At 42.0% G+C, this 26,194-nt stretch overlaps 1 protein-coding gene across 1 annotated transcript in view; it reads right to left on the reverse strand.

Annotated features, from left to right (window-relative positions):
- PFKFB1 (6-phosphofructo-2-kinase/fructose-2,6-biphosphatase 1) overlaps positions 1-26,194 on the reverse strand; it is a 336,515-nt gene that overhangs the window by 66,897 nt on the left and 243,424 nt on the right. The window contains 7 exon segments of the mRNA XM_037821028.1: positions 770-977; positions 4,738-4,859; positions 6,920-6,976; positions 7,478-7,552; positions 8,392-8,458; positions 9,313-9,406; positions 12,118-12,243. Coding sequence (XP_037676956.1) covers positions 770-977; positions 4,738-4,859; positions 6,920-6,976; positions 7,478-7,552; positions 8,392-8,458; positions 9,313-9,406; positions 12,118-12,243 — 749 coding nt within the window.

A 26,194-nucleotide genomic window follows, 5' to 3' on the forward strand; every position in this document is an offset into this window, starting at 1 on the left:
CAGGCTAGAAATGAATGCTGGCAAAATGTATCCTTTTATTTAGACAGCATCCATAACATGGAGATCATTGTGCTCAGTTGGGAGAAGAGACTCACACAGTGAGAGAGACAAAGATAGGTCAGAACTAGGAGAGATAGAGCCCAGGGCAAGGTGACCAGACCATGAGGAGAGAAGAGCTTAGGAGACAGCTTCCTGGGCCAGGCTTTGGGCCTTGGAAGAGATTAGAGAGGACAGGAGGGAAGCACTAACTGGTAAGGACAAGTGCTGACAGTGTGATGATTTGTGGTTGGGGTAGTGGTGGTGGAGAATGTAGCATGAGCCCTGAGTTGGGGAGAAGATGGAGTTAAGTGGGGAACATTTCAGGACAGCCATGTGTGCCATTGACGGTCACCAACTGACTAAGGGGAAAGAGGAGGGCAGCTTAGGTGGGAAACTGCACAAGCAAAGGCACAGATTTGTGAGAAAAATGAGGGGACCTGTTAGGCAGAGGTGGAGGATGGTCCATTGTAATGGGGCTGGAGACGCAGCCAGATTTGGGCAGGTCTTGAGTGCCAGGACCAAGCTATTAGATGTTCAGATGCAGTCAGTACATGGGAGCCATTCAAAGACTGAGAAGCTGACAGGGTAGAAGAGCCAGAGTGACCAGAATCTGCTTCTACTCCATCACTGGACCCCCCTCCTCAGGACCCAGGCAGTGGCTACCCTGTTCACACTCACCTCATCTGGGCTGGCCCAGCAACCCCACATGGGTACATAGGGCTCTGCCTACCTGCTTGCCCTGAGCTGAGAGGCCGGAGTCACCCCCAATGCGGCCTCTGAGGTTGAGTTCACTCTCACCATGCCGGCACAGGTAGATGGAACTGGGTGTGACATGGATGTTCATGAGGTAGTAGACCATGCGGCTCTGGATGTGGTCCTGCACTCAGTTCACCAGGTAGCGCGTGCCCACGTCAAAGATCTTGATGTAGGACAGGTGGCTAAACCAGACCCAAGCAGGAGCAAGGACAACTCAGGTGGCTGATGGTGGTGGGCTAATCCCAAGAGAAAGCCCAAACTCACACCCAGTTTTCATGCCTCCTCCACAACTCAGGTCTCATCTATGTTTCCTCCAACAAGATGCCAAGCCTTGCACTCTTCTGTGTACTTGCCCTAGTGATTTTGTTCCTGACCACCTCAAGGAGCTCATTGCCTGTTAGTATCTCCTCCTGTCTCCTTTCCTTAGCCTCAGGTTGAGCCAGGTTGCCTTTTCACCTTCACTCATCAAACTCTAGACAGCTGAGGTTCTCCCCTCTGTGGTTCACACCCCTGTCTATTCAAAGAGGACATCAATAATACTCTGTGTCTCTGGCTGCCTTCAACATCTCACTGGCAACTCTGACTTGTCCACTTTCTAATCCTTTCCAGTCCTGACCTAAGTTCTGATGTCTTGTTCTTTGAGCTTCTGCCATGATAGTTTGTACTTGATACTCTATAGGCAGCTACCAAATAGATATGGCAATTGTGTGTGTGCATGTATGTGTCTGTTAGTGTGTATGTCTTTCTCTTTCCACAGAAAGGGGGGATGGGCTGGATTCTTTCTTTATCAGTCATGCAGTAACCATACACACCCTCCTCTGTCTTAGGCACTGTGCCTATGACAGTATCTGCCTTTGGGAACTCCTAGACCAGTCAAGAACATATACTTGGAAACACATGATCAATGCTCAACATCCATTACACAAACAGTCACTCAATATCTAAGATGTTCCAAATACTGGGGCATGGGATACAGAGGTGGCCCACAACATCAAGTAAACAAAACAACCACAAGTTGAGGACTTTCTAGTCCCTGCTCCAAGTCCATTCTTGACCCCTCAATTCTGTGTTGTCATGAACTGACAAGAATGCACAGAATGATAATCAAACTGGACTGAAAGGAGTTCAGGGAAGTCCCTGGGAAGGGGTGGGGGAAGCTGGGGCAATGAGGTGACACCAGCAACCCTGGTTACAGAATAACAAAATCAAGTTAATGGAAATAGCTGCACTAACCTGAGGCAGGTAAGGTAAGACAGTGATTGATGGGTTTGGTTTCAGAAAGCTTCTCCCTTGATCTTCCAAGAGAAGTCCTTATGTCTGCACCACACACATCATGCCCAGTCTTTTCAACCATGTCCAATGGGCTCCCACTGGGCACTTGAGTTTGCTGAACAATTTCTGTGCATCTAGCAGGGAGTGGGAACTTTAAAGTGTATGAATCCTGATAACCACCATAGGGAGCAGAGATCATCATCTCTGTTTTATAGGTGAGGAAATTAAGACAGAGAGGGAAAGTGAGTTTCTCAAGGTCACCAAGTCATGAAGTAGACTTGAGATTTAAACTACAGAATATTCCCCTCTTCAGCCATCTCTCTGAGGATCCTCAGAACCCAGGGGTAGAAAATATCTGATGTAGCCTTGTTGCTTAGTTACTGTCTGTTCCTGACACTAGGTCCTGGGTAGCACTTGCAGAACTTCCAAATACCTCAGATTAACCTGACATTCTAGGTGCTTTCACAAACTGGCCCTGTTCACTGACCTCACTGTCTCATACCTATACCTATAACTTCTCAGTCTCATTCTACCCTTCATGCCTTCACTGTTACTACTGGCACTCCTCTCCTCTTACCCAGATTTAACTAGGATGTTTCAAAGTCTGTTCCCTTTACTTGAAAAGCTGTTCCTAACCAGATTTCCAAAGTTGAGGTCCTATGCATCCATTACTCAAGATCTAGCACACTCACCTCCTCCTGGAAGTCTTTTTAGAGCCTGAAGTCATATGAAGTCCTTTAGAGATCATCCACACCAAAAATATTGTAGCTAATGCCTACCTCCCCACCATGTGCAATTTAAAATAAAATTATAAACTATATAATAAGTCCAACCAAGTTCTTGTTTTACTTTCCCACTTTGACTACTTTGATGCTGTTTTTAAAATATTAAATATCAGAAGTTTTCAAGATATTTTTGATTCTTTTTTGGGGGGTAGCTTTTACTTTGCACATTTTGAGTTCACCTATTGAGTAATCTACCTCTTCTAGACCAATCCGGCTGGGCTGGGTTGTTTGCTCTTTGCTCCGAAGCCTTCTTGGCTTACTGTCCCCACAGTTCTGATCAACTGTCTCCCCCAACCAACTGGACAGTCTATCAGAGCAGTGACAGCCTTTCCCTCTTCAGGTTCCCACAGCATAGCTTAGGGCTGGGCCCTGATGCATAGACTGAAATATCTGTTGATGGAAGAATGATTAAATAAAGCTTACCCTCTAGATCTGTCTTCTTCAGGCTCAAACTAATTAATCAAACACTAATTGATATCTTGCAGGAATATAGGCCTAGGAGGGCTGGGGTCTTTCTCAGTGCCATTCTTTCACTTTAGCCCCCTTCCTTCAGGCTTCTTTCAAGAGGGATGCTGCTGGCTCATATGGTGCCATTGTGCAAATTTGAAAAAGGCACCCCTCCCTCAGAGCATACACAGCCCTATTCTAGCATACGTCTTGGTGAGAGAAGCAAGGCTATCTTTGTTAAGGGTGCCCTTGTACAATGAACAACCTGCACAATCGTGCAGAAAGATCCTACCCCTTGTACTGAAAGTCCAAGCTTCATGTGGCACTTTTTATGATACGGGGATGTAGGAATGGGCCACCCAGACTGGAAGTTTGGAGATCTGGGTTTGAGTATATGTTCTGCCATTGACTTATGTGCCTCAGGCGAGCCCTTGCCTTGATCTGGGTTTCAGTTTCCCCATCTAAACAGTGGGGCACTAAAAATGCTTTTCTCTCATGTCTTTGGTTGGCAAGGCTGTAAGGATGCTCTTTAAACTCCTTGGAGTAATAATGACCATTTGAGGCCTCCCTACACTTCTCATTTGGGTCCCCAAGGGGGTGGATGGCCAGGGTCCCTTCTTGTCACAATGCATTTTGAAAAATAGGAGGGCTCTGGAAACACCCTATGTCTAAAAATCACATCTGTCCTATACTCACAGGAAACACCTCTCCAATATTTAGCTGGCTTTATGGCTGAAAGTTGCAGGCTTTTCATAGGGCTTCTCATATCCCAAGCCACTATGGAAGCTACCTGAAGACAGAGCCCACCTCTTTTGCCCCTACTTACACCTTTTATGTACACCATAGTCCAAAAAGCCAAATACTTGTTGATTGAGGAGGTACACGAGTGTTGTGAGAAGAGACATGACTAGGAGACAGAATATGTTTAGAAACATAGATCTATCCCTGACTTGTGGTGGGAATTTGGGCAAGTGGTTTCCGCTCTCTGATACTTAGTTTCATTTTCTGGGAAACTTTGATCATAAGATCTATTTCAGTTTCCTTTACAGGGCTGTTGTAGGGATTCAGTTAAACAAAGAAGGTGAGCATGTTTGGAAACTGAAGTGTCATTCATCTGTGAAGACTGCTTTTGCAATAATAATAGCAACAACCATAGGAGGAAGGCATCTGTTCCCAGAGATCAGAGCCCTGATCTGTCCATATTCTCAGAAAAGCACTATGTCAGTTATCTCATGAACAATGTACACATCAAGGAATCACTGCCTCATGAATAATTAGAGTTGGAAGGACCCTTAAAGACAGATCATCAAGTCCAGCTCCCTGATGTGACAGATAGAAAAGCTGAGGCCCAGAGAGGGAGGATGCTCCCCCAGATCCTACAGGACATCAAAACTGGGTCAAGAATACAGACCTGGACTTTGGGATGCTGGGCTCTTACCTGTCCTGTTCCTCATCCAAGGGCTGGTAATTGACCTCATAGCACTCGATCCTCTTTAGGAAGTCTTCTAGAACCTTTTCCCTGTCACAGTGCATGTAATCAGGGCTGCCAAGTTTCACTTGCTGGTAGCAGGGAGAAGAACAAAGAGACTCAGGAAGACAGTGGGAGACAGAGACTCTATCAGGGACCTTAGGAATGGCCCTTAGAAACCATTGAGTCTAACAACCCTTATTGTAAAAGTAAGGAAACTGAAATGTGAGGAAGGGGGTCTTGCCCAAGTTTACAAAATCAGTCAATTGAAGAGAAGCTAGGACTGGGTGGCTCTTGATTCCTATCTCTGTGTGGTCAAATGAGGCCTGTTGCATTATATTCAGTTCCAGAGCATGCACTGTTTAAGAAGAACATTTATAAGAGGAACGGAAATTGTGAGGTGAGAAATGGTTAAGGCAATAGGAACTAGAGATCTTGTCCTAGAGTCATAATGGCTTACATGTATTAAGTGTTTACTAGGAGAATGTGACTCTTTGTCTTTAGATTTTTGAAGGGCTGATATCTCCTAATCCCCCTACATTCACCTTGTCCTCCCACATCCCCTATTTCAGTGAATGGCACTATCATCCACCCCCAATCACCTGAGTCTAAAAGGAATCTGTGAGTCATCCTAGATGTCTCCATTCTATAATCCGCAACCTCTCAGCAGTCACTAAATCCTCTCCACTCTACTTTCCAAATATCTCTCTTATTGGCTTTCATTCTGTTTCCTGGATGCTCACCGTAGATTTGTGACTGATTCCTCTGTCTACAGTCTTATTACTTCTGATGTATACCCCATACCGGCAGCCTGGAGGATATTTCTAACATGCATATCTGAGTATGGCATTCCCTTGCTTAAAACCCTTCACCATTTCCTCATGTCCTTTAGGAAAAAATGTGAACTCTTTTAGCATGTGGCTCATGGCTTGGCATGATTGGGCCCCAAATGATCTCTTCATCCTTATCTCCCACTGATATCCCATTCCTCTACATACTTTGCTTAAGCCAACCTAAGCTACTTGTAATAGCTTATAGTATATGCTATTCTCTCATGTACCATTTTTTCCTGCCAAACTGCTATGCATGCTACATGATGCAATTCAGCTATCACCTCCATGGAGAAGTCTTCCTTGATCCATCCCTGCCCTGAATGCAAGTTTAGGTCCTTACCACTGTGCTCCCACAGACTCCTTTTTTTTTCTCATCTTAGCACTGATCTATTTTGATCTATCTATCAAAATTCTATTTATATACTTGTCAGTCTCCCTCTCTAGACTGTGAGCTCAAGGCAGGACTCTTCTCTATCCATTTCGTTATTTCCAATACCCAGAATGGTTCTTGACCCAGTCTAGGTATACAATCAATTTCTGTTGAATCAATGAATGGATGGATAAATGAGTGGATGAAGAGGGTAGAGAGATTTGGGACATTACTGTTCCCTAAAAGGTAAAAATAGGAACAATGAGTGGAAATTATGGGGAGAAAGATTTCAGTTTGATGATTTGGGCTGCATTTGAAGGCAATGATTCTCTTTGTCACTAGGGGCATGCAAAGAAAATCTAGACAAGCAGTCAGCTGAGAGTTCAAGTATTTGAAGGATGACTGAAAGAGGATTCAAGTTTCTTCTGTCCCTGGGCTCCAGTAATTTGATGAAATAGATAACAATAAAATATGGTAAGTGATCTGGTACTAGACCACATGCCCAGAATCTAAGGGCAGTGAATGCTTTGATACACACTCTAGGGCAGAATAAAGAGCATCGACTTTTTAGGTAGACAGCCAAGCCTGACAACCAGTCCCAGCCCTATCTCTTTCCAGCAGTATGAATCTTTGACAATTCACTTATCCTCTTGAAGCCTCACTTTCATCTCTCCAACATTGAAATGATCCTTAACATGCAGGCTTGTTGTGAAAAATAAATGAGGGTCAAGCTTGGTGCCTTTGCATATTAGGTGCTCTAAATATGTTAGCTTCATTTAATTTCATGGGATCATTGTGGACTAGGACAATCAGGGAATGCTTCCTACAGGAAGTGGGAGGGGAAGCCCATGGAGGACTTGGAGTAATGCTTTTACTCTCAGAGAAATATTTTTAAGCATTATTCAAGCTTGAGGCAGGGTAAGGAAAAAGGGTAACTAGTGCTCCTTACCGTAATGTTTTCTGCAATAATATCAGGGTCATTACAGATGGACTCAATGAAAAAGACCTACAAAGAAACAGAAGAGAGATTTCCAGCCTGGAAGTATGTTTGATAGGAGCCAAATATAGCTCAAGCCCTTCTCAATATCTCTGATTCATCCCCAGGGGCTTCTCTGATAACATAATGTTCTCATACAGTGGTGCTTTCAGCCTCTAAGTTTTAGAGGCAGAGTGACTCTAAATTGAATGTCCCTAGATTGTTGTTTTGTGCTTTTACTGGTTTTTAGTTCCTTTATATGCTTTCTGTAAGGTTCTCTCTCCTCTTTATTCACTCCCATCACCCATGGTGACAGGTTGTCAGCTATCATCTTCCACTACCTATTGTGGCATCTCCCCTTTTCTGTTCTGCTTTGCTGCTTCTAACTGTGACCTGGAAAGCCAGACAACCAAATTAAAGTATTTCTGCCAATGGAAACTGATTTGGTTGCTCTGAAACCCCTAGTTTGCCTTTCTTCAGGGCTTGTGCTGGATAAGTAGGTTCCAGATAAGAGTGGGAATGTTACTGTACCTTGTAACCATGTTCTTTAGCAAACTGGAGAATCAGTGACCGTCGTTCTCTGGTAGTGTTGGTGGCATCAAAAACCTAGAGACAGGTGATGAGCTTGGTTTACTCTGGGTCTGGCACTAATAGAGCACCTATTCTTTGTCCATTGCTGTGCTAAGTGGAGGGCTTCCAGTAGGGGTGGAACTTGAACAGGATCAGGAAGGATTTGGAATTGGCTTATATCAATTTCAAAAGCACCATTGAGCCCTTACTGTCTGCTTGGAAATGCACCAGACTCTGTGGGTCTCAAACAATGAGAGTACAGTGTGGGTTTTCATTACGGTCATTTTATAGGTGAAGAAACCGAGACCTAGAGTGAACCAAGATCATTGAGAGTTGCTGACAGAGCATAGCTAGAACTGGTTCTCCTAACTCCTAGGTCAGACTTCTTCCCTCTATATCACCTTGGAGGTCCTCAAGAATATCAAACAACTCCCTATCCTCAGCACCATAGATGGGATCATTTAAGGATCTCTTTACCCTTCAGAATTTTCAAATCCTATCCCAAGGGTCCATGAGATTAAATTGACTAGATGTTTAGGCAAGTCTCTAGAACTCAAAAATGTTTGTACTGCAGTCTAACATTCAATTCTAATATGGACCTGCTGAATTATTGGGGGTGGAGTGGTAGGGCATAGTGATTAAAAGTGTAGGTCATGAAGCTACACAGCCTGGATTCTAGTTCTATCCCTGCCACCTACAAGTTGTGCCACTTTGAGAAATTATTAAATCTCTCTGTTCCTGATTTCTTTGGGCTATAAAATTAGTAATATATACAAAGTTCTCAGAATAATTCATGACACATAGTAAATGTTCAGTACATATTAACTATTCTCCATTCAAGTAGAAACCCGAGTCAAAAATACAAATTTCTTTACTGCAACATGGCCTTCCTCATGGCTCAGATAGTCATGGACATCCTTCAGGGCTGCCAGGGCACACTGCCTGAAAAAGACCAAGAAAGAAACAGAAATTCCACCCCCCCCCCCTCCCAGAATGAGTTCCTCCTCTTTCTGTACTATCTTCTACATCATCTCTCATATGTCCTACATTAACCCTTTCATCTATCAAACATCTACACAGGGCACCCAATGTTCTAGTCACTATGCAAAGCACAGAAGGGTCACAGCAGAATGGAGCTCTGTGTGCATAGCTTAGGAACAGGAATAAAGCAACATACCCAGGAAAAGTTGATTAATGATAGAAACCATAATATAAAGGGCTCCAAAGCTTGGGCTAATGGAGCTCGGGCTAAACTGGTTTATGAACCTGCACAGAGTCTGAGTATATGGTCCAGAATTAGGAGGCATGCTTGACATGGGAAAAAGTGCAAGCATAGGCATGACAGTGGCAATGCATTTATGTATTCAGCAAAATATCTCTGGTGATTACTCTTTGCTGGATCCTATTATGAGAGCATGGATGAATAAATGAGACTGATTTTACTCTAGAAGTGCTCCGAGTCTTGTATGGGAGAAAGACCTTGAGGTTGAATGGATGAAACTGGAGAGACTGGAGTGGGCCAAGTTACTGAGACTCTTGTTTCAAAAGCTGGACTGAGAAGTTTTCACTTTTTTCTGTAGGCAGTAGGACACTGTTAAAAGGTTCTTGAGCAGGGGATGGGCAAGGTCAGAAATAGTCATTGGGTAGGATGGTTGAAGGGATGTCCCAACCACCCTCTGAGAGTCTAGAGGGCCTTTTCCCTGACCCAGGTTGCTCTCCCCCACTCCCCCAATATTTGAATAAAAGCGTCTTTCAGCCAGGGGCCACCACAGGCCCCTAAAAAGTCATATACTTACTTCCTGATAAGTAGGGCCTCCATGTTGTCTGGGAGGAAGAATTCGTAGTTCTTGTAGCTCACTGCCTCTCTTCGATACTGGCCTAAATTAAACACTGAAAGCAGGGGGCCCCAGTAAAGAGTTTGGGAGGATACCAGTGGTTGAAAATGTTCTTGCTAGGAGGGACCTCAGAGGTAGTAGCAGGTATGATTTGTGACTATATAATGTACTGATAAAGCTTCAACTTATGGATACCAGCTCTTTTCTTCCTTACAACGACCCTGCAAAGTAGGGGTCAAATACACCATTTTACAAATGAGTAAATTGAAGTTCAGAGATAGGAAGTAATTTTCATGCTTAATGAATGGAGAGTTGGTTGTTGGGGTTCAAACCTAAGTTTGTTTGACTCCAAAGTTGATGGTTGTGGTGGTTTGGAGCTATGTACTCCAGAGAAACATGTTCTTAATCTTAATCCATTCTTGTGGGTGTGAACCCATTAAATATGGGACCTTTGGATGAGGGTATTTTAGTTAAGGTGTGGCCCAACTGAATCAGGATGGGTCTTAATCCTATTACTGGAGTCCTTTATAAGCAGAATGAAATTCAGACACAGAATGAAAAAGCCACAGGAAGAAGCCAGAAGTCAATGGAACCCAGAGAAGCCAGCAGAAGCCACAATGTGCACTGCCTTGTAACAGAAAAGCCAAGGACCAAGGATCACTGGCAGCCAGACCCAGAACACCAGTTTTCTGAGAGTAATCATTGGCTTGATGATGCCTTTATTTTGGATTTCTACTAGCCTCAAAATCATGAGCCAACAAATTCCTGTTGTTTAAACCAACACATTGCATGGTCTTTATTTTAGCAGCCAGGAAACTGAAACAGTTGTTTTTCCACTCCTCTACTTTACATGAACTACAACCCTTTCAATGCTCCACTCCATCAGAAAGATAAGGAAACTGAGATCTAGGGAGCAAAATCAATAGCCAAGGACCAATAGTGAGTCTGCTGGTGGCAGAACTAAACTGGTCTCTTGACTCCTAGTCCAATGTTCTTTCATTATCTTGAGGGAGAGTCTAAATTTACCGCACTTTATAGACCATAGATTCCCATTTGTAAGGGTGAAACACCCGAGAGGATGGAAGGGAAGGAGGAAAAAGGGGAATAAGCAGCCAATGAGGTAATGTAATATTTCATTCATTCATTCATTCATTCATTCAACAAATACTTTCTGATGCCTAAACTGTGAAGCAGGTCATAAGTTCTGGGGTCTCAGAAATAAACCAGATCCTCATAATGGAGCACACAAGGAGCTCAGTCCAACAGATGGAACAGAGAGCAAACCAGGAAAAGAGAGCTCCCATACAGTTTGTTAAGTGCTTTGGCAAAGCCATCATGAAACCATGCAAAAGACAGGAAAGGAAAGACTAAGTCCACTTGAAATGATGTAAGAAGGATTCTTGGAGAAAGGAGCATTTTGAATCAGGCCTTTAAGGATAAGCAGGCCCTTTTTAGGCAGGTATGGGGAGTTGGGTGAAGAACAAATGCTCCAGGTAGAGGAACAGTTTGAGCTGAGGTATGGCACTGGCAGAAGGCAGGGCAGTTGGAAGGGTGATCAGGACTGTGGCTGATGCCTGAGAGGCTGGCAGGGCCTGAATGTGGAGGGCCTCGAATGACAAGCTAAGAGCTTGGATTTAAATTTGTAGGGCAGGGAGACTCAGAAGCTGTAGGCATGGCCAGCTTTGTGCTTTTAAATATGACCCTGGAGGCCTCTGTGAGAAAGGACTATGGTAGAGCAGACAGGAAGAAGGGACATCATAGAAGAGACCCATTTCCCAGTGACCTATGTACCTCCACTCTCAGCAGAGGCTCCTCAGAACTTGCAGTCCTCCACATGAGCTGTTCCTTCTCTCCTCTTCTGCCAATCCCCTACTCCTGCAGGACCCAGCTCAGGAAACTTTCACTGCCTTGGTTGGTGATTCCTTCCTGTGAGTAGCTTCAGTATGCTGCTCTAGGATTCCCAGGTGAAATGAGGCATTCTTATGCAGATCACAAGAGGTGATCTTACACAGATCAGAACTCTTCAAAAATAGGGCCTGGGTCTCATTCACTTTTCCATCCTCAGTGCCCAGAATGGGTCTTCAGGAACTCTTCACAAGTGAATTAGAGAAAGAGAAAACAGATGAAGGGAAAGAAGACATGGGAGAAAGACAGGAGAAGACTTGGAGACAAAGAGAGGGAAGAGAGGCACACAGGATTCTTTTTTCTTCCCATCAGTAGAGCCAAGCATTAGATCCAGTACAGTGACCGTCAGGCTTTGGAATCAAACAGACCTTGATTTGGCCATATTCCTTTAGGCAAGGCACTTCACCTCTTATGGCTTTACCTTCCTCAACTATAAAGGTGATGAAAAGGCAATGGTAATAAAAATAATAGTATTGATATGGTAATAGCAGTAATGGTAATACAAATAGTACATTCCTCATACAGTTTTTTGGAGATAATGGAGCTCCTTGAAAGCAGATACCTGATCTTACTTATTTTTCTATGCCCAGCACCCAGCATAGGATTGGGCACAGAATATGTGCTCAAGAAATTGTAAAATGGATGAGTGTAGAGGTGGTGGTGGCGGCAGTAGTAGTAGTAGCAGTAGTAATGGTGGTAGTAGTAGTAATAGTCCTAGTTCTAGTAATAATGATGAGGAGGAATTACTGGTGCTGAAGGGATTTAGATTTTCTGAGTCCTGCTACCTCACTGTGTTTTTAGCTTGTAAGGGGCTGTAGGGGACCATAGGGGATTGTAGAGCACAGGGTTCCAAAGACATACCTTTGGTTGGTGTTCCTATCCAGTTGAGATACCGTGTGAGCTTCTTGGAGATATAGGTCTTGCCTCGAGCAGGTAAGCCCACCGTGATCACCATTGTGGGGGAATTGGTAAACTGGGGGATGGATGCTGGAAGATAAACAGAGCCTCAAATATTGTCCCCAGGTTCATACAACATTCTGTGCAACAGCTCAGAAATGTAGAGTAGAAAAGAGCATCTCTACCACCCTTGCAACAAGAAAAAGAAACCTAGAGTTTCTTTTAAATTTTTAAAGTTAAAAATTAATTACTTAATTTCCATAAGAAAACTGAGGTTGCAGGACAAACAGCTAACCCAAAATCTGTAGAGACAGGTGTTTGCTAGGAGAAAGAGGACCCAAACATTTGCTTACATGGCACAGATATCGCCAAATGCCATATAAACTCATAAGAATAAACTAAAAATATTAATGAATTGCTAAGGGCAGGCTGCAGGCTAGTGTGAGAATGTGAAGCCTCTGAGGGCTGTAGACATATGTGGTTTTACACCCTCTTGCAGACTTTTCCTCCAGTAATCTCATCAGGTATTAATAGGGAAGGCTAGGGAGAATCCTGAAAAAGACCTCCTGTGATTGTAGCTTAGGGAGGGGAACAGCAGCCATTGCTGAAATTCTGCCCAGACCATTTCCCTTATCTCCCCATATGGAACAAAATCCTTAATCTTCAACTGGGACTGTATAACTTGGCAAAAACTGGAGTGGCCAATGACTGTTACTAAATATACGAACATAAAAATGTTTTTGCATGTGGGAAAGCAAATGAATGTCAACCATGTAGAGAGTTGAAAAGGGGATGGTATTCAGGAAAAAACATAATCAAAGCAAACTGGAGTCTATGGTCAACAGTAACATTGTAATATACCTCCATTAAATGTAACAAAGGCGATATGCCAATGCTAAATGTATATGAGGGGGATATAGGGGAGGAATATGGGATTCTTGGTAGTGGTGTTATTTGCTGTCCTTACTAGTATATTGTATTGTATGACATGTTATTTTTCTTTTTATCATTTTTTTCTTATTGCTAAAAAAAAAAACAATTTTTCTTGTAGTAATCAATATGTTCAAGTGCTGCTTGTGGTGATAAATGTACAACTTTACGATGATACCAGGAACAACTGATTGTACACTGTGGATAAATGTATGGTATGTGAATATAACTCTATAAAATTGTAGGAAAATATATATATAGGAGTAAAAGTGTTGGAGAAAACATGGTGAGAGGGATGATGCCTCACCAATATGGACTAACTACAATGTGTAAACTCAGAATTGAATCTTAGAACATAGCCTAACATGGACATAATAATTGTAATAGTCCCTAGATTGTAAGCTCTTACAGCAGTTAACTCTATCCCTGAATTGTAATGCCTATCTCTAAACTTTGAGATGCTGATCCCCTAGCATATAACCTGATTAGTCTCTGGAACAATGCATATCTCTGAGACACCTGAAACTCAGAGCTAGAGCTCGGCAGATATGAATGTCAGTATTAGTGCATACAGCCACTGTCAAAAAAAAAAAAAAAAAAAAAGCTGAAAAAGAGCCCAGACTTCAATTAGTGATATGAACGAAGCAGGTCTGGTTAAGACCAGGGCAAGCCAAGCCAAAGGGTAAAGGTTGAAACTGATTGTTTTTTAAAACTTCAACTTCCGTGTGAGACCAAGGGAAGAGATATCTATTTGGTACAGGATCTAAATTTTCTAAATGGTACAGCTCTACAGTCGATTTGTTCAAACACCACAATTGCATGGAACTTTGAATAGGAAGTGAGATACGGTAGCTTAGTATAGGCTGGAGTGAAATAGTGACACATCCCAGAGTAATTTGGGCAGATAATAAAAAATATATTTACAGCCTCCCCCTCCCCAGCCCCGAGGATCTGGGGGAAGGTGTGGATGTGTTGGACATCCTCACCTGGACTGGTGTGGATGTTGTCACAAACATTGGGACTGGCGGGTTGTGTGCTGAGCCCTCGAGCATGGGACTTGCCCTTATGAAGCTCGTTACCACAAAGGAGAGTCTAAACTTGCATGTAGTTGTGCCTAAGAGTCTCCCCCTGAGTACCTCTTTGTTGCTCAGATGTGGCCCTCTCTCTCTCTAACTGAGCCATCTCGACAGGTGAACTCGCTGCCCTCCCCCCTACGTGGGACCCGACTCCCAGGGGTGTAAATCTCCCTGGCAATGCAGAATATGACTCCCGGGGATGAATATGGACCCGGCATCGTGGGACTGAGAGTATCTTCTTGACCAAAAGGGGGATGCAAAATGAGACGAAATAGTTTCAGTGGCTGAGAGATTCCAAATGGAGTCGAGAGGTCACTCTGGTGGACATTCTTATGCACTATATAGATAACACCTCTTAGGTTTTAATGTATTGGAATAGCTAGAAGTAAATACCTGAAACTACCAAACTCCAACCCAGCAGTCTGTACTCCTGAAGACAACTATATAATGATGTAGATTACAAGGGGTGACAGTGTGATTGTGAAGACCTTATGGATCACACCCCCTTTATCTAGTGTATGGATGAGTAGAAAAATGGGGATAAAAACTAAAGGACAAATGGGGTGGGATAGGGGGATGATTTGGGTGTTCTTTTTTCACTTTTATTTTTTATTTTTGTTCTGGTTCTTTCTGATGTAAGGAAAATGTTCAGAGATAGATTGTGGTGATGAACGCATAACTATGTTATCATACTGTGGACAGTGGATTGTATACCATGGATGATTGTATGGTGTGCGAATGTATTTCAATAAAACTGAATTTAATAAAAAAAAATCCTTAATCTTCAGTCAGAGAAACAACAAAATTGTAACCTGAAAGCCCTGTAGAAACTCACTACAGCTGGAGGAGAGCAATGACCAAGACCAAAATTATGCCCAGACCAATCTACCCTAACTCCCATAAGGAAAAAAAAAATCTAAATCTGCAGAAGGAAGGGCAAGAGAAACTGAGGGCACTGTAACTAACTCACTGCAGCTGGTGCTGGAAAACACAAAAAATGCTCTAACCCTCAAAAAGGGACAAGAATCCATGTTAAGCCTAGCATCACATCTGGAGAAGGGGGGATCACTTATGAAAGCCACCCCTTCAAGACTTCAGGATAAACTTGGCTCCCTAAGACTGAGGCTTAATCTGTACATCATAGAATGCTCTTACAGGGACCTGAGTATCAATAAAGAAGGACTAATATTGATGTCATTGGAGTTCCAGGTTGAGAAAAGAAAGAGGGCAGGCCTGAAAAAGTATTTTAGAAAGAATGGCCAAAAACCTTCCATGGTTGTTGATTAACATGAACCTAGAGATTGAAGAAGCTGAGCAAACCATAAATAGTATTAAACCAAAGAAATCCATTTCCTGACACATAATCAAATTGCTACAAACCAAAGAAATAAGGAAATAATCTTGAAGGCATTTAGAGAAAAATGACAAATTACCTATAGGGAAACAATGATTCTAATGACTGAATGTTTCTCATCAGAAATCCTAGAGGCCAGAAGGAACTGGCACATTTTTATGGTACTAAGAGAAAATAATTGTATCTCAAAATTCTATATCCAGCTAAAATATCCTTCATGCAAAAAGGTGAAATAAAAATATTTTCAGTGTAGGAAAGTTAACAGAATTTGTAGTTGGCAGACCTAGACTAAGAGAAGTGCTAAAAGAAGTTCTTCAGATCAAATAAAAATGATAACAGAAGGAAACATAGAACATCAGGATTAAAGGAAGCACAAAATAGATGGTAAATATCTGGGTAAACATAATAGATTTTTCTTAATTTTTTGAGTCTTCTAAAACATGTTGGATGGTAGAAGGCAAAAAATATAACTTTGTATAACATTATGTAGTAGGGTTTTCAATGCATGTAGATATAATATATAAGACAAATATAGCATGAACACAGAAGCATAAAGTGACATGTTTATAAAGTAAAGTTTATACATTCATATTGAAGTAGTAAAGCATTTAAAATATTCTCAATCCCTAGAGCAATAACTAAAAATATTTGTACATATTTGTCAATCCCTAGAGCAATAACTAAAAATATTAAAACAAGACAAATGATAAAAATCACAATAGATAAACTGAAATAATAAAAACTGTTCAAATAATAAAAAAGAAGGCAGAAAAGGGAAAAATTAATGATAAAAGATGGGACAAACAGAAAACAAATAATATGAGAGATCTAAATCCAAATGTATCAATAATTATTTTAAAGGTAAATGGTATATGCAAACCAATGGAAAGACAGCCAAATTATTTTTGGACAAAAAAATACTCCATAACCCAATTATATGCTGTCTACAAGCATTTCATTTCAAACATAATGATATATGTAGATTAAAAGTAAAAGGATGGAAAATATTGTTCCAGTTTGCTAATGCTGTCATTATGCAAAATATCATAAAAGGATTGGATTTTATAAAGGGGGTTTATTTGGTTACAAATCTAGAGTTCTAAAAGTGTCCAAACTAAGGCATCAACAAGAGGATATCTTTTCTGAAGAACAGCTGATGGCATCCAAAACACCTCTGTCAGCTGGGAAGACACATGGCTGTTGTCTGGTGTTCCTTTGCTCCCAAGTTGTGTTTCAAAATGGCTTTCTCCAAAATGTCTCTAGGTCTCTCTTAGCTTCTCTGGGGCAAACTCTGGGCTTCATCTCTTAGCTTAGCATCTCCAAACATCCTTCTGTCTGCATCTCCAACCATCTCTAAGTATCAGCAAGCATCTGGGGCTGTGTCAGCTCTTAGCTTCTCTCTTAAATATTCCAGTGAACTAATCAAGACCCATCCTGAATGGGCAGGGTCACACCTCCATGGAAATCATCTAATCAAAAGTATCACTCACAGTTGGGTGAGTCACATCTCCATGGAAACTCTCAGTCAAAAGTTTCTACCCTAATCAAAAGACTAATAAATCTGCCGCCACAAGATTGCATTAAAGAACTTGGCTTTTGGGGGACATAATGTATACAAACTGGAACATTCCACCCCCTGGACCCCAAAAAAACACGTGCTTTCCAAATGCAAAAATACATTCACTCCATCACAATACAGATAAGTACAAAGTCCTAACATTCTCTGGCCATGGACCTGTGAAACTCAGAATAAGTTATCTGCTGTCAATACACAAAGGAGGGACAGTCATAGGATAAATTCTCCCATTGCCCTGGGAAGAAATTGGTAGAAAATCAGAGGTCAAAGGTCTGAAACCGTTCCTAAAACCCGCAGGGCAAACTTCACTGGATTTCAAAGTCTGAGAGTCATCTATAGAACAATGTTCTATCCTTGGGGCTTGAGAGAGCTGCAGTCTCATCCTTTCCAAAGGCTTACACAGCAGCCCTTTTCTCTCCAAATGCTGGAGTGAGTGCTCCAACATATCCACGCATTGGGGAGACCATCTTCTTATAGGCCCCACCCTCCTCAAACATCGGGGTGGCAACTGGACACTCTTTCCATCTCTGGGGCACATGCTCAACCCATTCAGAACAGTGTGGTGGTGGCTAGGCTCTCCCCAGTCCCGAGGGAATGTGCTCCATCCTTCTGACACCCAGGGTGGCAGCACTCTTCCTCAGCATCGAGGTGGAAGGCCTGCCCTCTTCCTCTGGGTCAAACTCACCCTTTCCACATGCATGGATTGCTCTGCTTTCCTGGCCCAAGATTTTTTTACTCCAGACCTCAACTTCCATGGTTCTGTCTTTGAAGAAATTTCTCCTTCAATCCATCCCTTTTCTGTCTCATTTAGTACAGACTGGCAATGGTTCCATTTACACAGAACTTGCAAAAAATGTGTTGGCTTGGCATGCAGCACACAAGGGTCAAAACCATTAGACAATAGAACTTTCCACAAATACATTCTGGGTAACTCCATCTCCAATCCTGCCTTGTAGTGAAATGGCAGTCAGGTTTTATGTTTGGATAAATCTTCACATGAGGCCTCTGGGGTCTCCCTGTCTGGAAGCCCAGAATCTTCCAAGTCATCTATTTCTGGTTTCTTTTTACCCAAGAGTTCAGTTCTTAGCTTATCTCTTTCCTCTCACATTTTACTATAAGCTGCAAGGTGAAGCCAGGCTGTGTTCTTGACATTTAATTTGGAAACCCCTTCAACTAAGTATCCAAGCTCATTGCTTTCAAATTCTGCCTTCCATCCAACACCAGGACACAATTGTGCCAAATCCTCTGATACTGTAAAACAAGGATCACCTTTCTTCCAGTTGGCAATGACACATTCATCATTTCTGCCTAAGTCCTCATCAGAAGTATTTTTAGAGTCCATATTTCTGCTAACAGTCTCTTAAAAGTAATCTAGGCATTTTCTATCAAGTTTCTCAAAATTCTTCCTAATCTTCCCCTTATCCATTTGTTCTAGTTTGCTAATGCTGCTGTTACACAAAATACCAGAAATGGATTGGATTTTATAAAGGGGTTTTATTTGGTTACAATTTTACAGTCCTAAGGCCATAAAAGTGTCAAAGCTAAGGCATCAACAAGAGGATATCTTCACTGAAAAGTGGCCAGTGGTGTCCAGAACATCTCTGTCAGCTGGAAGGTATGTGGCTGGTGTCTGCTCTTCCTTTGCTCCCAGGTTGCTTCAAAATGGCATTCTCCAAAACGTCCCTGGGCTTGTCTCTCTTAGCTTCTCCAGAGGAAACTCTGGGCTAGCATCTCCAAATGTCTCCAAGTACTTAAGAGAGCTCAAGAGGCAACACAGATGCTGATGCTTGGAGATGCTTGGAGATGCAGACAGGAGGACATTTGTAGATGCTAAGCTAAGAGATGAAGCCCAGAGTTTGCCCCAGAGAAGCCAAGAGAGGACAACCAGATGCTTAGAGAGAAATGCCCTGGGAGAAAGAAGCTCCTGTACAGGAGCTGAGACAGAGGAATGAAGACAGAAGCCCAGAGATATTTTGGAGAAAGCCATTTTGAAACACAACCTGGGAACAAAGGGGCAGCAAATGCTCACCATGTGCCTTCCCAGCTGACAGAAGTGTTCCAGACAATATTGGACATTCTTCACTGAAGGTATCCTCTTGTTGATGCCTTAATATGGTCATTTTATGGCCTTAGAACTCTAAATTGTAATTGAATAAATCCCCTTTATGAAAGCCAATCCATTTCTGGTATTTTGCATAATGGCAGCATTAGAAAACTGGAACAATCAGTAAGGGTAGAAAGAGAGAAAAAAGCAAGAAATGACATATAAAATCCAAAAGAAAAAATAGTAGAAGTACTGCCTTTTCAGCAATAGCATTAAATGCTAATGGATGAAACTCCCCAATCAAAAGACATGGACTGGCAGAATGGATTTAAAAATAGGACATCTCCATATGCTGTCTACAAGAGACTCACTTTAGACACAAGGACAAAAATAGGTCAAAAGTGAAAGGCTGGAAAATGATATTTCATGCCAACAACAGCCAGAAAAGAGCAGTTACTATGGTAATATCAGACAAATTGGACATCAAATGTAAAACAATGAAAAGAGACAAAGAATGACACCATGTATTAATAAAAGGGACAATTCATCAAGAAGGCATAAGAATAATAAATATTTAGGCACACAGCCAGAGTGCCCCAAAATAGGTGAGGCAAACTTGACAACATTGCAGGGAGAAGTAGATACCTCTACAATAATAGTTGGAGAATTCAATATAGCACTCTAATCTATATATAAAACATCTAAACAGAGGACCAATAAGGAAATAGAAATTTTGAATAGTATGATAAATGAATTAGACTTAACAGATATTTACAGAACATTGCACCCCCACAACAGGAGGACACACATTTTTCTCAAGTGCTCATAGATCATTCTCCAGGATAGACCACATGCTGGGCCTCAAAGTAAGTCTCAATAAATTTAAACAGATCAATATTATATGAAACACTTTCTCAGATCACAATGAAATGAAGTTGGAAATCAATAACAGTTGGAAGGCTGGAAAATTCACAAATATATGGAGGCTAAAAAACACACTCTTAAACAACCAGTGGGTTAAGGAAGAAATTACAAGAGAAATCAGTAAATATATTGAGGCAAATGAAAATGAAAACACAACATATCAAAATTTATGGCATTTAAAAAGGTGGTGCTGAGAGGGAAATTTATTACCATAAATGCCTACATTAACAAAGAAGAAAAACAAAAAATAGAGTAATTAACTATTTACCTGGAGGAAATAGTGAAGAAACAGCAAACTAACCCCAAAGCAAACAGAAGGAAAGAAATAACAAAGAGTAGAACAGAAATAAATGAAATTGAGAACATGAAAATAATAGAGAAAATCAGCAAAACCAGAAGCTTTTTCTTTGAGAAAATCAGTAAAATTGATGGACCCTTAGCTAGGCTAACGAGAGACAGAGAGAGAGAGAGAGAGACAGAGAGAGAGAGAGAGAGAGAGAGAGAGAGAGAGAGAGAGAGAGAGAGAGAGAGAGAGAGAGAGAATGCAAATAAACAATATAAGAAATGGGAAAGGTGACATAACTACTGATCCTGAAGAAATAAAGGAGATAATGAGAGGATACTATGAGAAACTATATGCAAAAAACTAGACAATTCAGATGAAATTGACAACTTCCTGGAAAAGCATGAACAACCAACATTGACCCAAGAAGAAATAGATGACCTCAGCAAACCAATCACAAGTAAAGAGATTGAATCAGTCATCAAAAAAGCTCTCAAAAAAGAAAAGTCCAGGACCAGATGGCTTTGCATGTGAATTCTACCAAGCATTCAAAAAAGAATTAGAACCAACCTGGTTCAAACTCTACAAAAAATATTGAAGAGGAGGGATAGCTACCTAACTCATTCTATGAAACCAACATCACCCAAATACCAAAGCCAAACAAAGATGCTACAATAAAAGAAAATTATAGACCAATCTTTTTAATGAATATATATGCAAAATTATCAACAAAATACTTGCAAATTGAATCCAGCAGCACATTAAAAGAATTATACATCATGACCAAGTGGGATTTGTTCCAGGTATGCAAGGCTGGTTCAACACAAGAAAATCAATTAATGTAAAACATCACATCAATAAATCAAAGGGGAAAAAACACTTGATCATCTTGATTGATGCAGAAAAGACATCTGACAAAATTCAATATCCTTTCTTGATAAAAACTCTCAAAAGGACAGGAATAGAAGGGACCTTCCTCCATATGATAAAGGCAATATATGAAAAACCCATAGCTAACATTATACTCAATGGAGAAAGACTGAAAGCTTTCCCTCTAAGATCAGGAACAAGACAAGGATGCCCACTGTCATCATTGCTATATAATATTCTGCTGGAAGTTCTAGCTAGAGCAATTAGGCAAGAAAAAGAAATAAAAGGCATCCAAATTGGAGTGAAGAAGTAAAACTTTCACTATTTGAAGGTGACATGATCCTGTATGTAGAAAATCCTGAAAAATCTACAGCAGAGCTTCTAGTCCTAATAAACAAATACAGCAAAGTGGCAGGGTACGGATCAACACACAAAAATCAGTAGCCTTCCAAAAATCAGGGACTGTGCACTCTTCAAAGTGTCCCTCTTGGCTGTAGCAAGCTCGCTCCTTCTGTCTGAGCTTATATAGTGCTCCAGTAATCTAATCAAGGCCCATGCTGAATGGGCAGGGCCACACCTCCATGGAAATTATCCAGTGAAAGATCTCGCCCACAGTTGAGTGATCACATCTCCACAGAAACATCCAATCAAAAGTCTCCAACCCAACTAACACCAATACGTTTCCTGCCCACACAAGACTGCATCAAAGATAACGGCATTTTGGGGGACATAATACATCCAAACCAGCACAGAAGGATATACAGAATTTTCTGTTTCCAAAGACCCCTGAGGAAAAGAGGGTGAGGGAGCATAATCCCACTGAGCCTCTATACCCTTTGAGAGAAGTACCTATAGGGCCAGGAGAGATTGGTTATGTAAATGCCCCATTGATGAGTACAGAGGTAAGAAACTTCAAAAAGGAGATGAAATCATTAATGGAAGATCCAACGGGGCTAGCTGAGCATTTGCATCAATTTCTAGGCCCTAGCTTATATACTTTGTTTGAACTTATGTCCATACTGAATATCCTCTTTATGGGGGAGGAAAGGGGAATGGTGAGGAGGGTGGCTATGAAAGAAAGGGAGAGGCAGCATCCACCAGAACAAGGGGTAATGGCAGCAGAGCAAAAGTTTCCCAATGTAAACCCTAATTGGGATAATAATGATCAGGGGGATAGAGCACAAATGAAGGATCTTAGAGGCCTCATTATACAGGGGACAAAATTGGCCATACCCAAATCTCAGAACTTGAATAAGGCCTTTGATGTAAATCAAGAAAAAGACAAGATTCCCTCTGCTTACCTGCAAAGATTGAGGGACCAGGTGAGGAAATACTCAGGAATGAACCCTGATGACCCTGTGGCCCAGGGAATGCTAAAGGTCAGCTACATAAAGGGGTCTTGGCCTGACATTCAGAAAAAGATCCAGAAAATGGATGGATGGATGGATGGATGAGCCACTGGAAGAGTTACTGAGGGAGTCTCAGAAAGTGTAAAAAGGGAGGAGGAAAAGCAGAAGCAAAAAGCCCAGGTCATGATGAGCAGGGTTGACCACATGGTCAAGAAAAGATTAGAGAGGGCAGGGAGGAAGCAGGCAGAGGCGAGATAGGGGAGCAGGCTGGGCTAACTTAGATAAAGGGGCAAAGATAATGCAGGACTCCGCAGGGTGTTATCGCTGTAGGAAACCTGGTCATTTCAAACGGGGGTGTCCAAATTTAAAGAAAGAAGGCAGGGTCATACCCCTGATGAATTTTGAGGACTAGGGGAGTCAGAGGCTCCTCATCTCAAGAGCCCACCAGGAGCCTTTAGTAAATCTAAAGGTGGGCCCATATCAACAGGAAATTACATTTTTGGTGGATACCGGAGCAGCTTGATCTGTAAACCACCTCCCGAAGGGGACCAAACTCTCCAGTAGTTCCCTCACAGTCTTGGGGGTTAAAGGGGAGGGATTTAAAGTTCCCATTCTTGAGCCTACTAATATTTGTTGGGAGGATAACCAAATTGTGACCCCCTTGTTGTACATCCCAGAAGCCGGGAGTAATTTGCTGGGAAGAGACCTGATAATACCCAAGAGGCTGGATTTGGAAGTAAGGGATGGGCAAATAGAAGTTGTTTTAGCCCTACTCACCAAAGAAGATGAAAAGGACATCAAGGAGGAAGTATGGGTGAAGGAAGGAAATGGGGATGTTGCAGGTTCCCCCTATTAAAATCAAATTGAAGAAGGAAGGGGAAGTTGTTTGTTGAAGACAATATCCCATTCCCCTAAAGGGAAGACAGGGACTTGAACCCATCATTGAGGGGCTCCTTCAAGATGGGCTCTTACAGACCTGTATGTTCCCTTTCAATACTCCTATTCTACCTGTCCAGAAAACAGATGGTAGTTGAAGAATGGTACAGGACCTAAGGGCCATTAATCAAATTGTCCAGGTTCAGCACCCTGTGGTTCCTAACCCTTACACTCTCCTTAGTAAGATCCCCTACGATCATCAATGATTTAGTGTAGTAGATCTGAAAGAAGCCTTTTGGGCCTGTCCCCTTGATCCAGAGAGTAGAGACTTGTTCACCTTTGAGTGGGAGAATCCCTTCACTGGATGGAGGCAGCAATACAGATGGACAGTCCTCCCCCAGGGCTTCATGGAATCCCCCAATTTCTTTGGACAAGAATTAGAAAGAGTACTGGAAAAATTTTCAATCCTGTTTGAAATCACTCTTTTACAGTATGTAGATGATCTGTTAATATCAGGTAAAGAAAGACAGGTGGTGGCTCAAGCTACAAAGAATCTATTGAACTTTTTGGGAGATCAAGGACTAAGGGTATCAAAAAGTAAACTGCAATTTGTAGAAAGGGAAGTCAAGTACCTGGGCCACCTCATCAGTGAAGGAAAAAGGAAGACCGATCCAGAAAGAATTCAGGTCATAGTTGAATTACCTCTTCCCCAGACAAAAAAGGGAACTAAGAAAATTCCTGGTATTGGTGGGGTACTGTAGATTATGGATTGATTCTTATGCATCTTGAGCTAAGGGGCTATACCAAAAACTATTGGAGGAAGAGCCCAACAAATTAGAATGGAAAGAGGGGGAGATAGAGGCCTTGGAGGGGCTCAAAAGGGCACTGGTGCAAGCTCCTGTTCTAGCCCTTCCCTCCCTTGAAAAACCTTTCCACCTGTTTGTTACAATGGATAAGGGGACAGCCTTGGGGGTTCTGGCCCAAATCTGGGGAGACCAAAAAAGACCTGTAACCTTCCTTTCCAAAATTTTAGATCCTGTCTCCAGGGAATGGCCTGGGTGTGTTCAAGCTGTTGTGGCAACCACCCTCCTGGTAGAAGAAAGCAGAAAACTGGCCTTTTGAGGGGCTTTAAGTTGTTAGCACTCCCTATCAGGTCAGGGTGATTTTGTCTCAGGAAGTGGGAATATGGCTGACTCCCAAATTCTGAAATATGAGGGAATCCTAATGGAAAATATGATTTAGTCTTGACAACAGATCATAGCCTAAATCCGGCCTCCTTCATTTGGAAGGGGCCTGACCAAGTGGAGATTCCTGAGCATGATTGTTTAGACCTAATTGAGTACCAAACCTGAGTCTGGTCTGACCTAAGGGACTTTCCCCTGCACTAGGGGGAAAGATTGTTCATAGGTGGGTCCTCTAGGGTCCTAGAAGAAAGGAGGCACAATGGCTATGCAATTGTAGATGGGCTAACTTATGAGGTGAAAGAAGCAAGCCGATTGCCCAATGAGTGGTCAGCTCAGACTTGTGAGTTGTATGCATTAAATCAAGCCCTCAGATTATTAGAGGGAAAGGATGGTACAGTCTACACTGACTCTAAATATGCCTTTGGGGTAGTCCACAGCTTTGGAAAGATCTGGGAAGAAATGGGATTGATTAACAGCAAAGGGAAAGAATTGGCCCATGGGGAATTGGTAAAACAAGTATTAGCCTATCTACTCTTACCTAGAGAGACATCAGTGGTGCATATAAATGGACACCAGAAAGGTCATACTTTTGAGGCAAAAGGCAATAGTTTAGCTAATGAAAAGGCTAAGGAGGCCTTTTTGAAATTAATGGTTCTTTGAAATTAATGGTTCTGATACCCTGCACTCCCAAAGAGTTTGGGGTCCCTGAATTCTCTGCAAAAGAAGTGAAAGAGCTGGAGCAATTGGGAGCGACCTTAGATGATCAAAGGAGATGGCTCCTCCCGGATGGCAGACAAATGTTAAATAAATAATGAAGGTATTAGCAGTTTTGCACCAGGGGAGTCATTGGGGAGTACAGGCCATGTGTGATCTGGTTCTTAAGCATTTTGGATGTGTGGGCCTTTATACTGTAGCTAAACAAATAAGTGAATGATGCATAATTTGTCAAAAGGTCAATAAGAAAGTCTTAAGAAAGCAAGTACAAGGGGGAAGGGAGCTGGGCCTCAGGCCATTCCAGAGCATTCAGGTTGATTACACTGAAATGCCCCCAATAGGTCCGCTAAAGCATGTTCTGGTTATTGTAGAGCTGACAGAATGGATGGAAGTGTATCCTCTGGCTTCCACTACAGCATCAGGAACTTCAAAAATTATTCCCCGTTATGGGTTAGTGGAGAATATAGATTCAGACAATGGTAGCCACTTTACCTCCCATGTGTTGCAGAATGTTAATGTGAAGCCTGGGTATCACATGGGACTTCCATACACCCTGGCATCTGCCATCCTCAGGGAAAGTAGAGAGAATGAGTCAAACCTTAAAGAAGCATCTTTCAAAGTTGGTCTTGGAAACAAAGTTACCCTGGATCAAATGCCGACTCACAGCCCTATTGAGGATTAGGACTGCCCCTAGAAAAGAACTGGGTATTTCCCCTTATGAAATGCTCTTTGGATTGCCTTTTCCCAGGAGAACTGGAGAACTCCCTTCCCTAGATTCGAAGGATCTCTTCCTTAAGGATTATATACCGGCTTTGTCTTCTAGTTTGTCATCCCTCAGACATTGTGGTTTGCTAGCTCAGA

Source organism: Choloepus didactylus, chromosome X, assembly GCF_015220235.1.
Source record: "Choloepus didactylus isolate mChoDid1 chromosome X, mChoDid1.pri, whole genome shotgun sequence".
In the NCBI taxonomy this organism is placed as follows: Eukaryota; Metazoa; Chordata; class Mammalia; order Pilosa; family Megalonychidae; genus Choloepus; species Choloepus didactylus.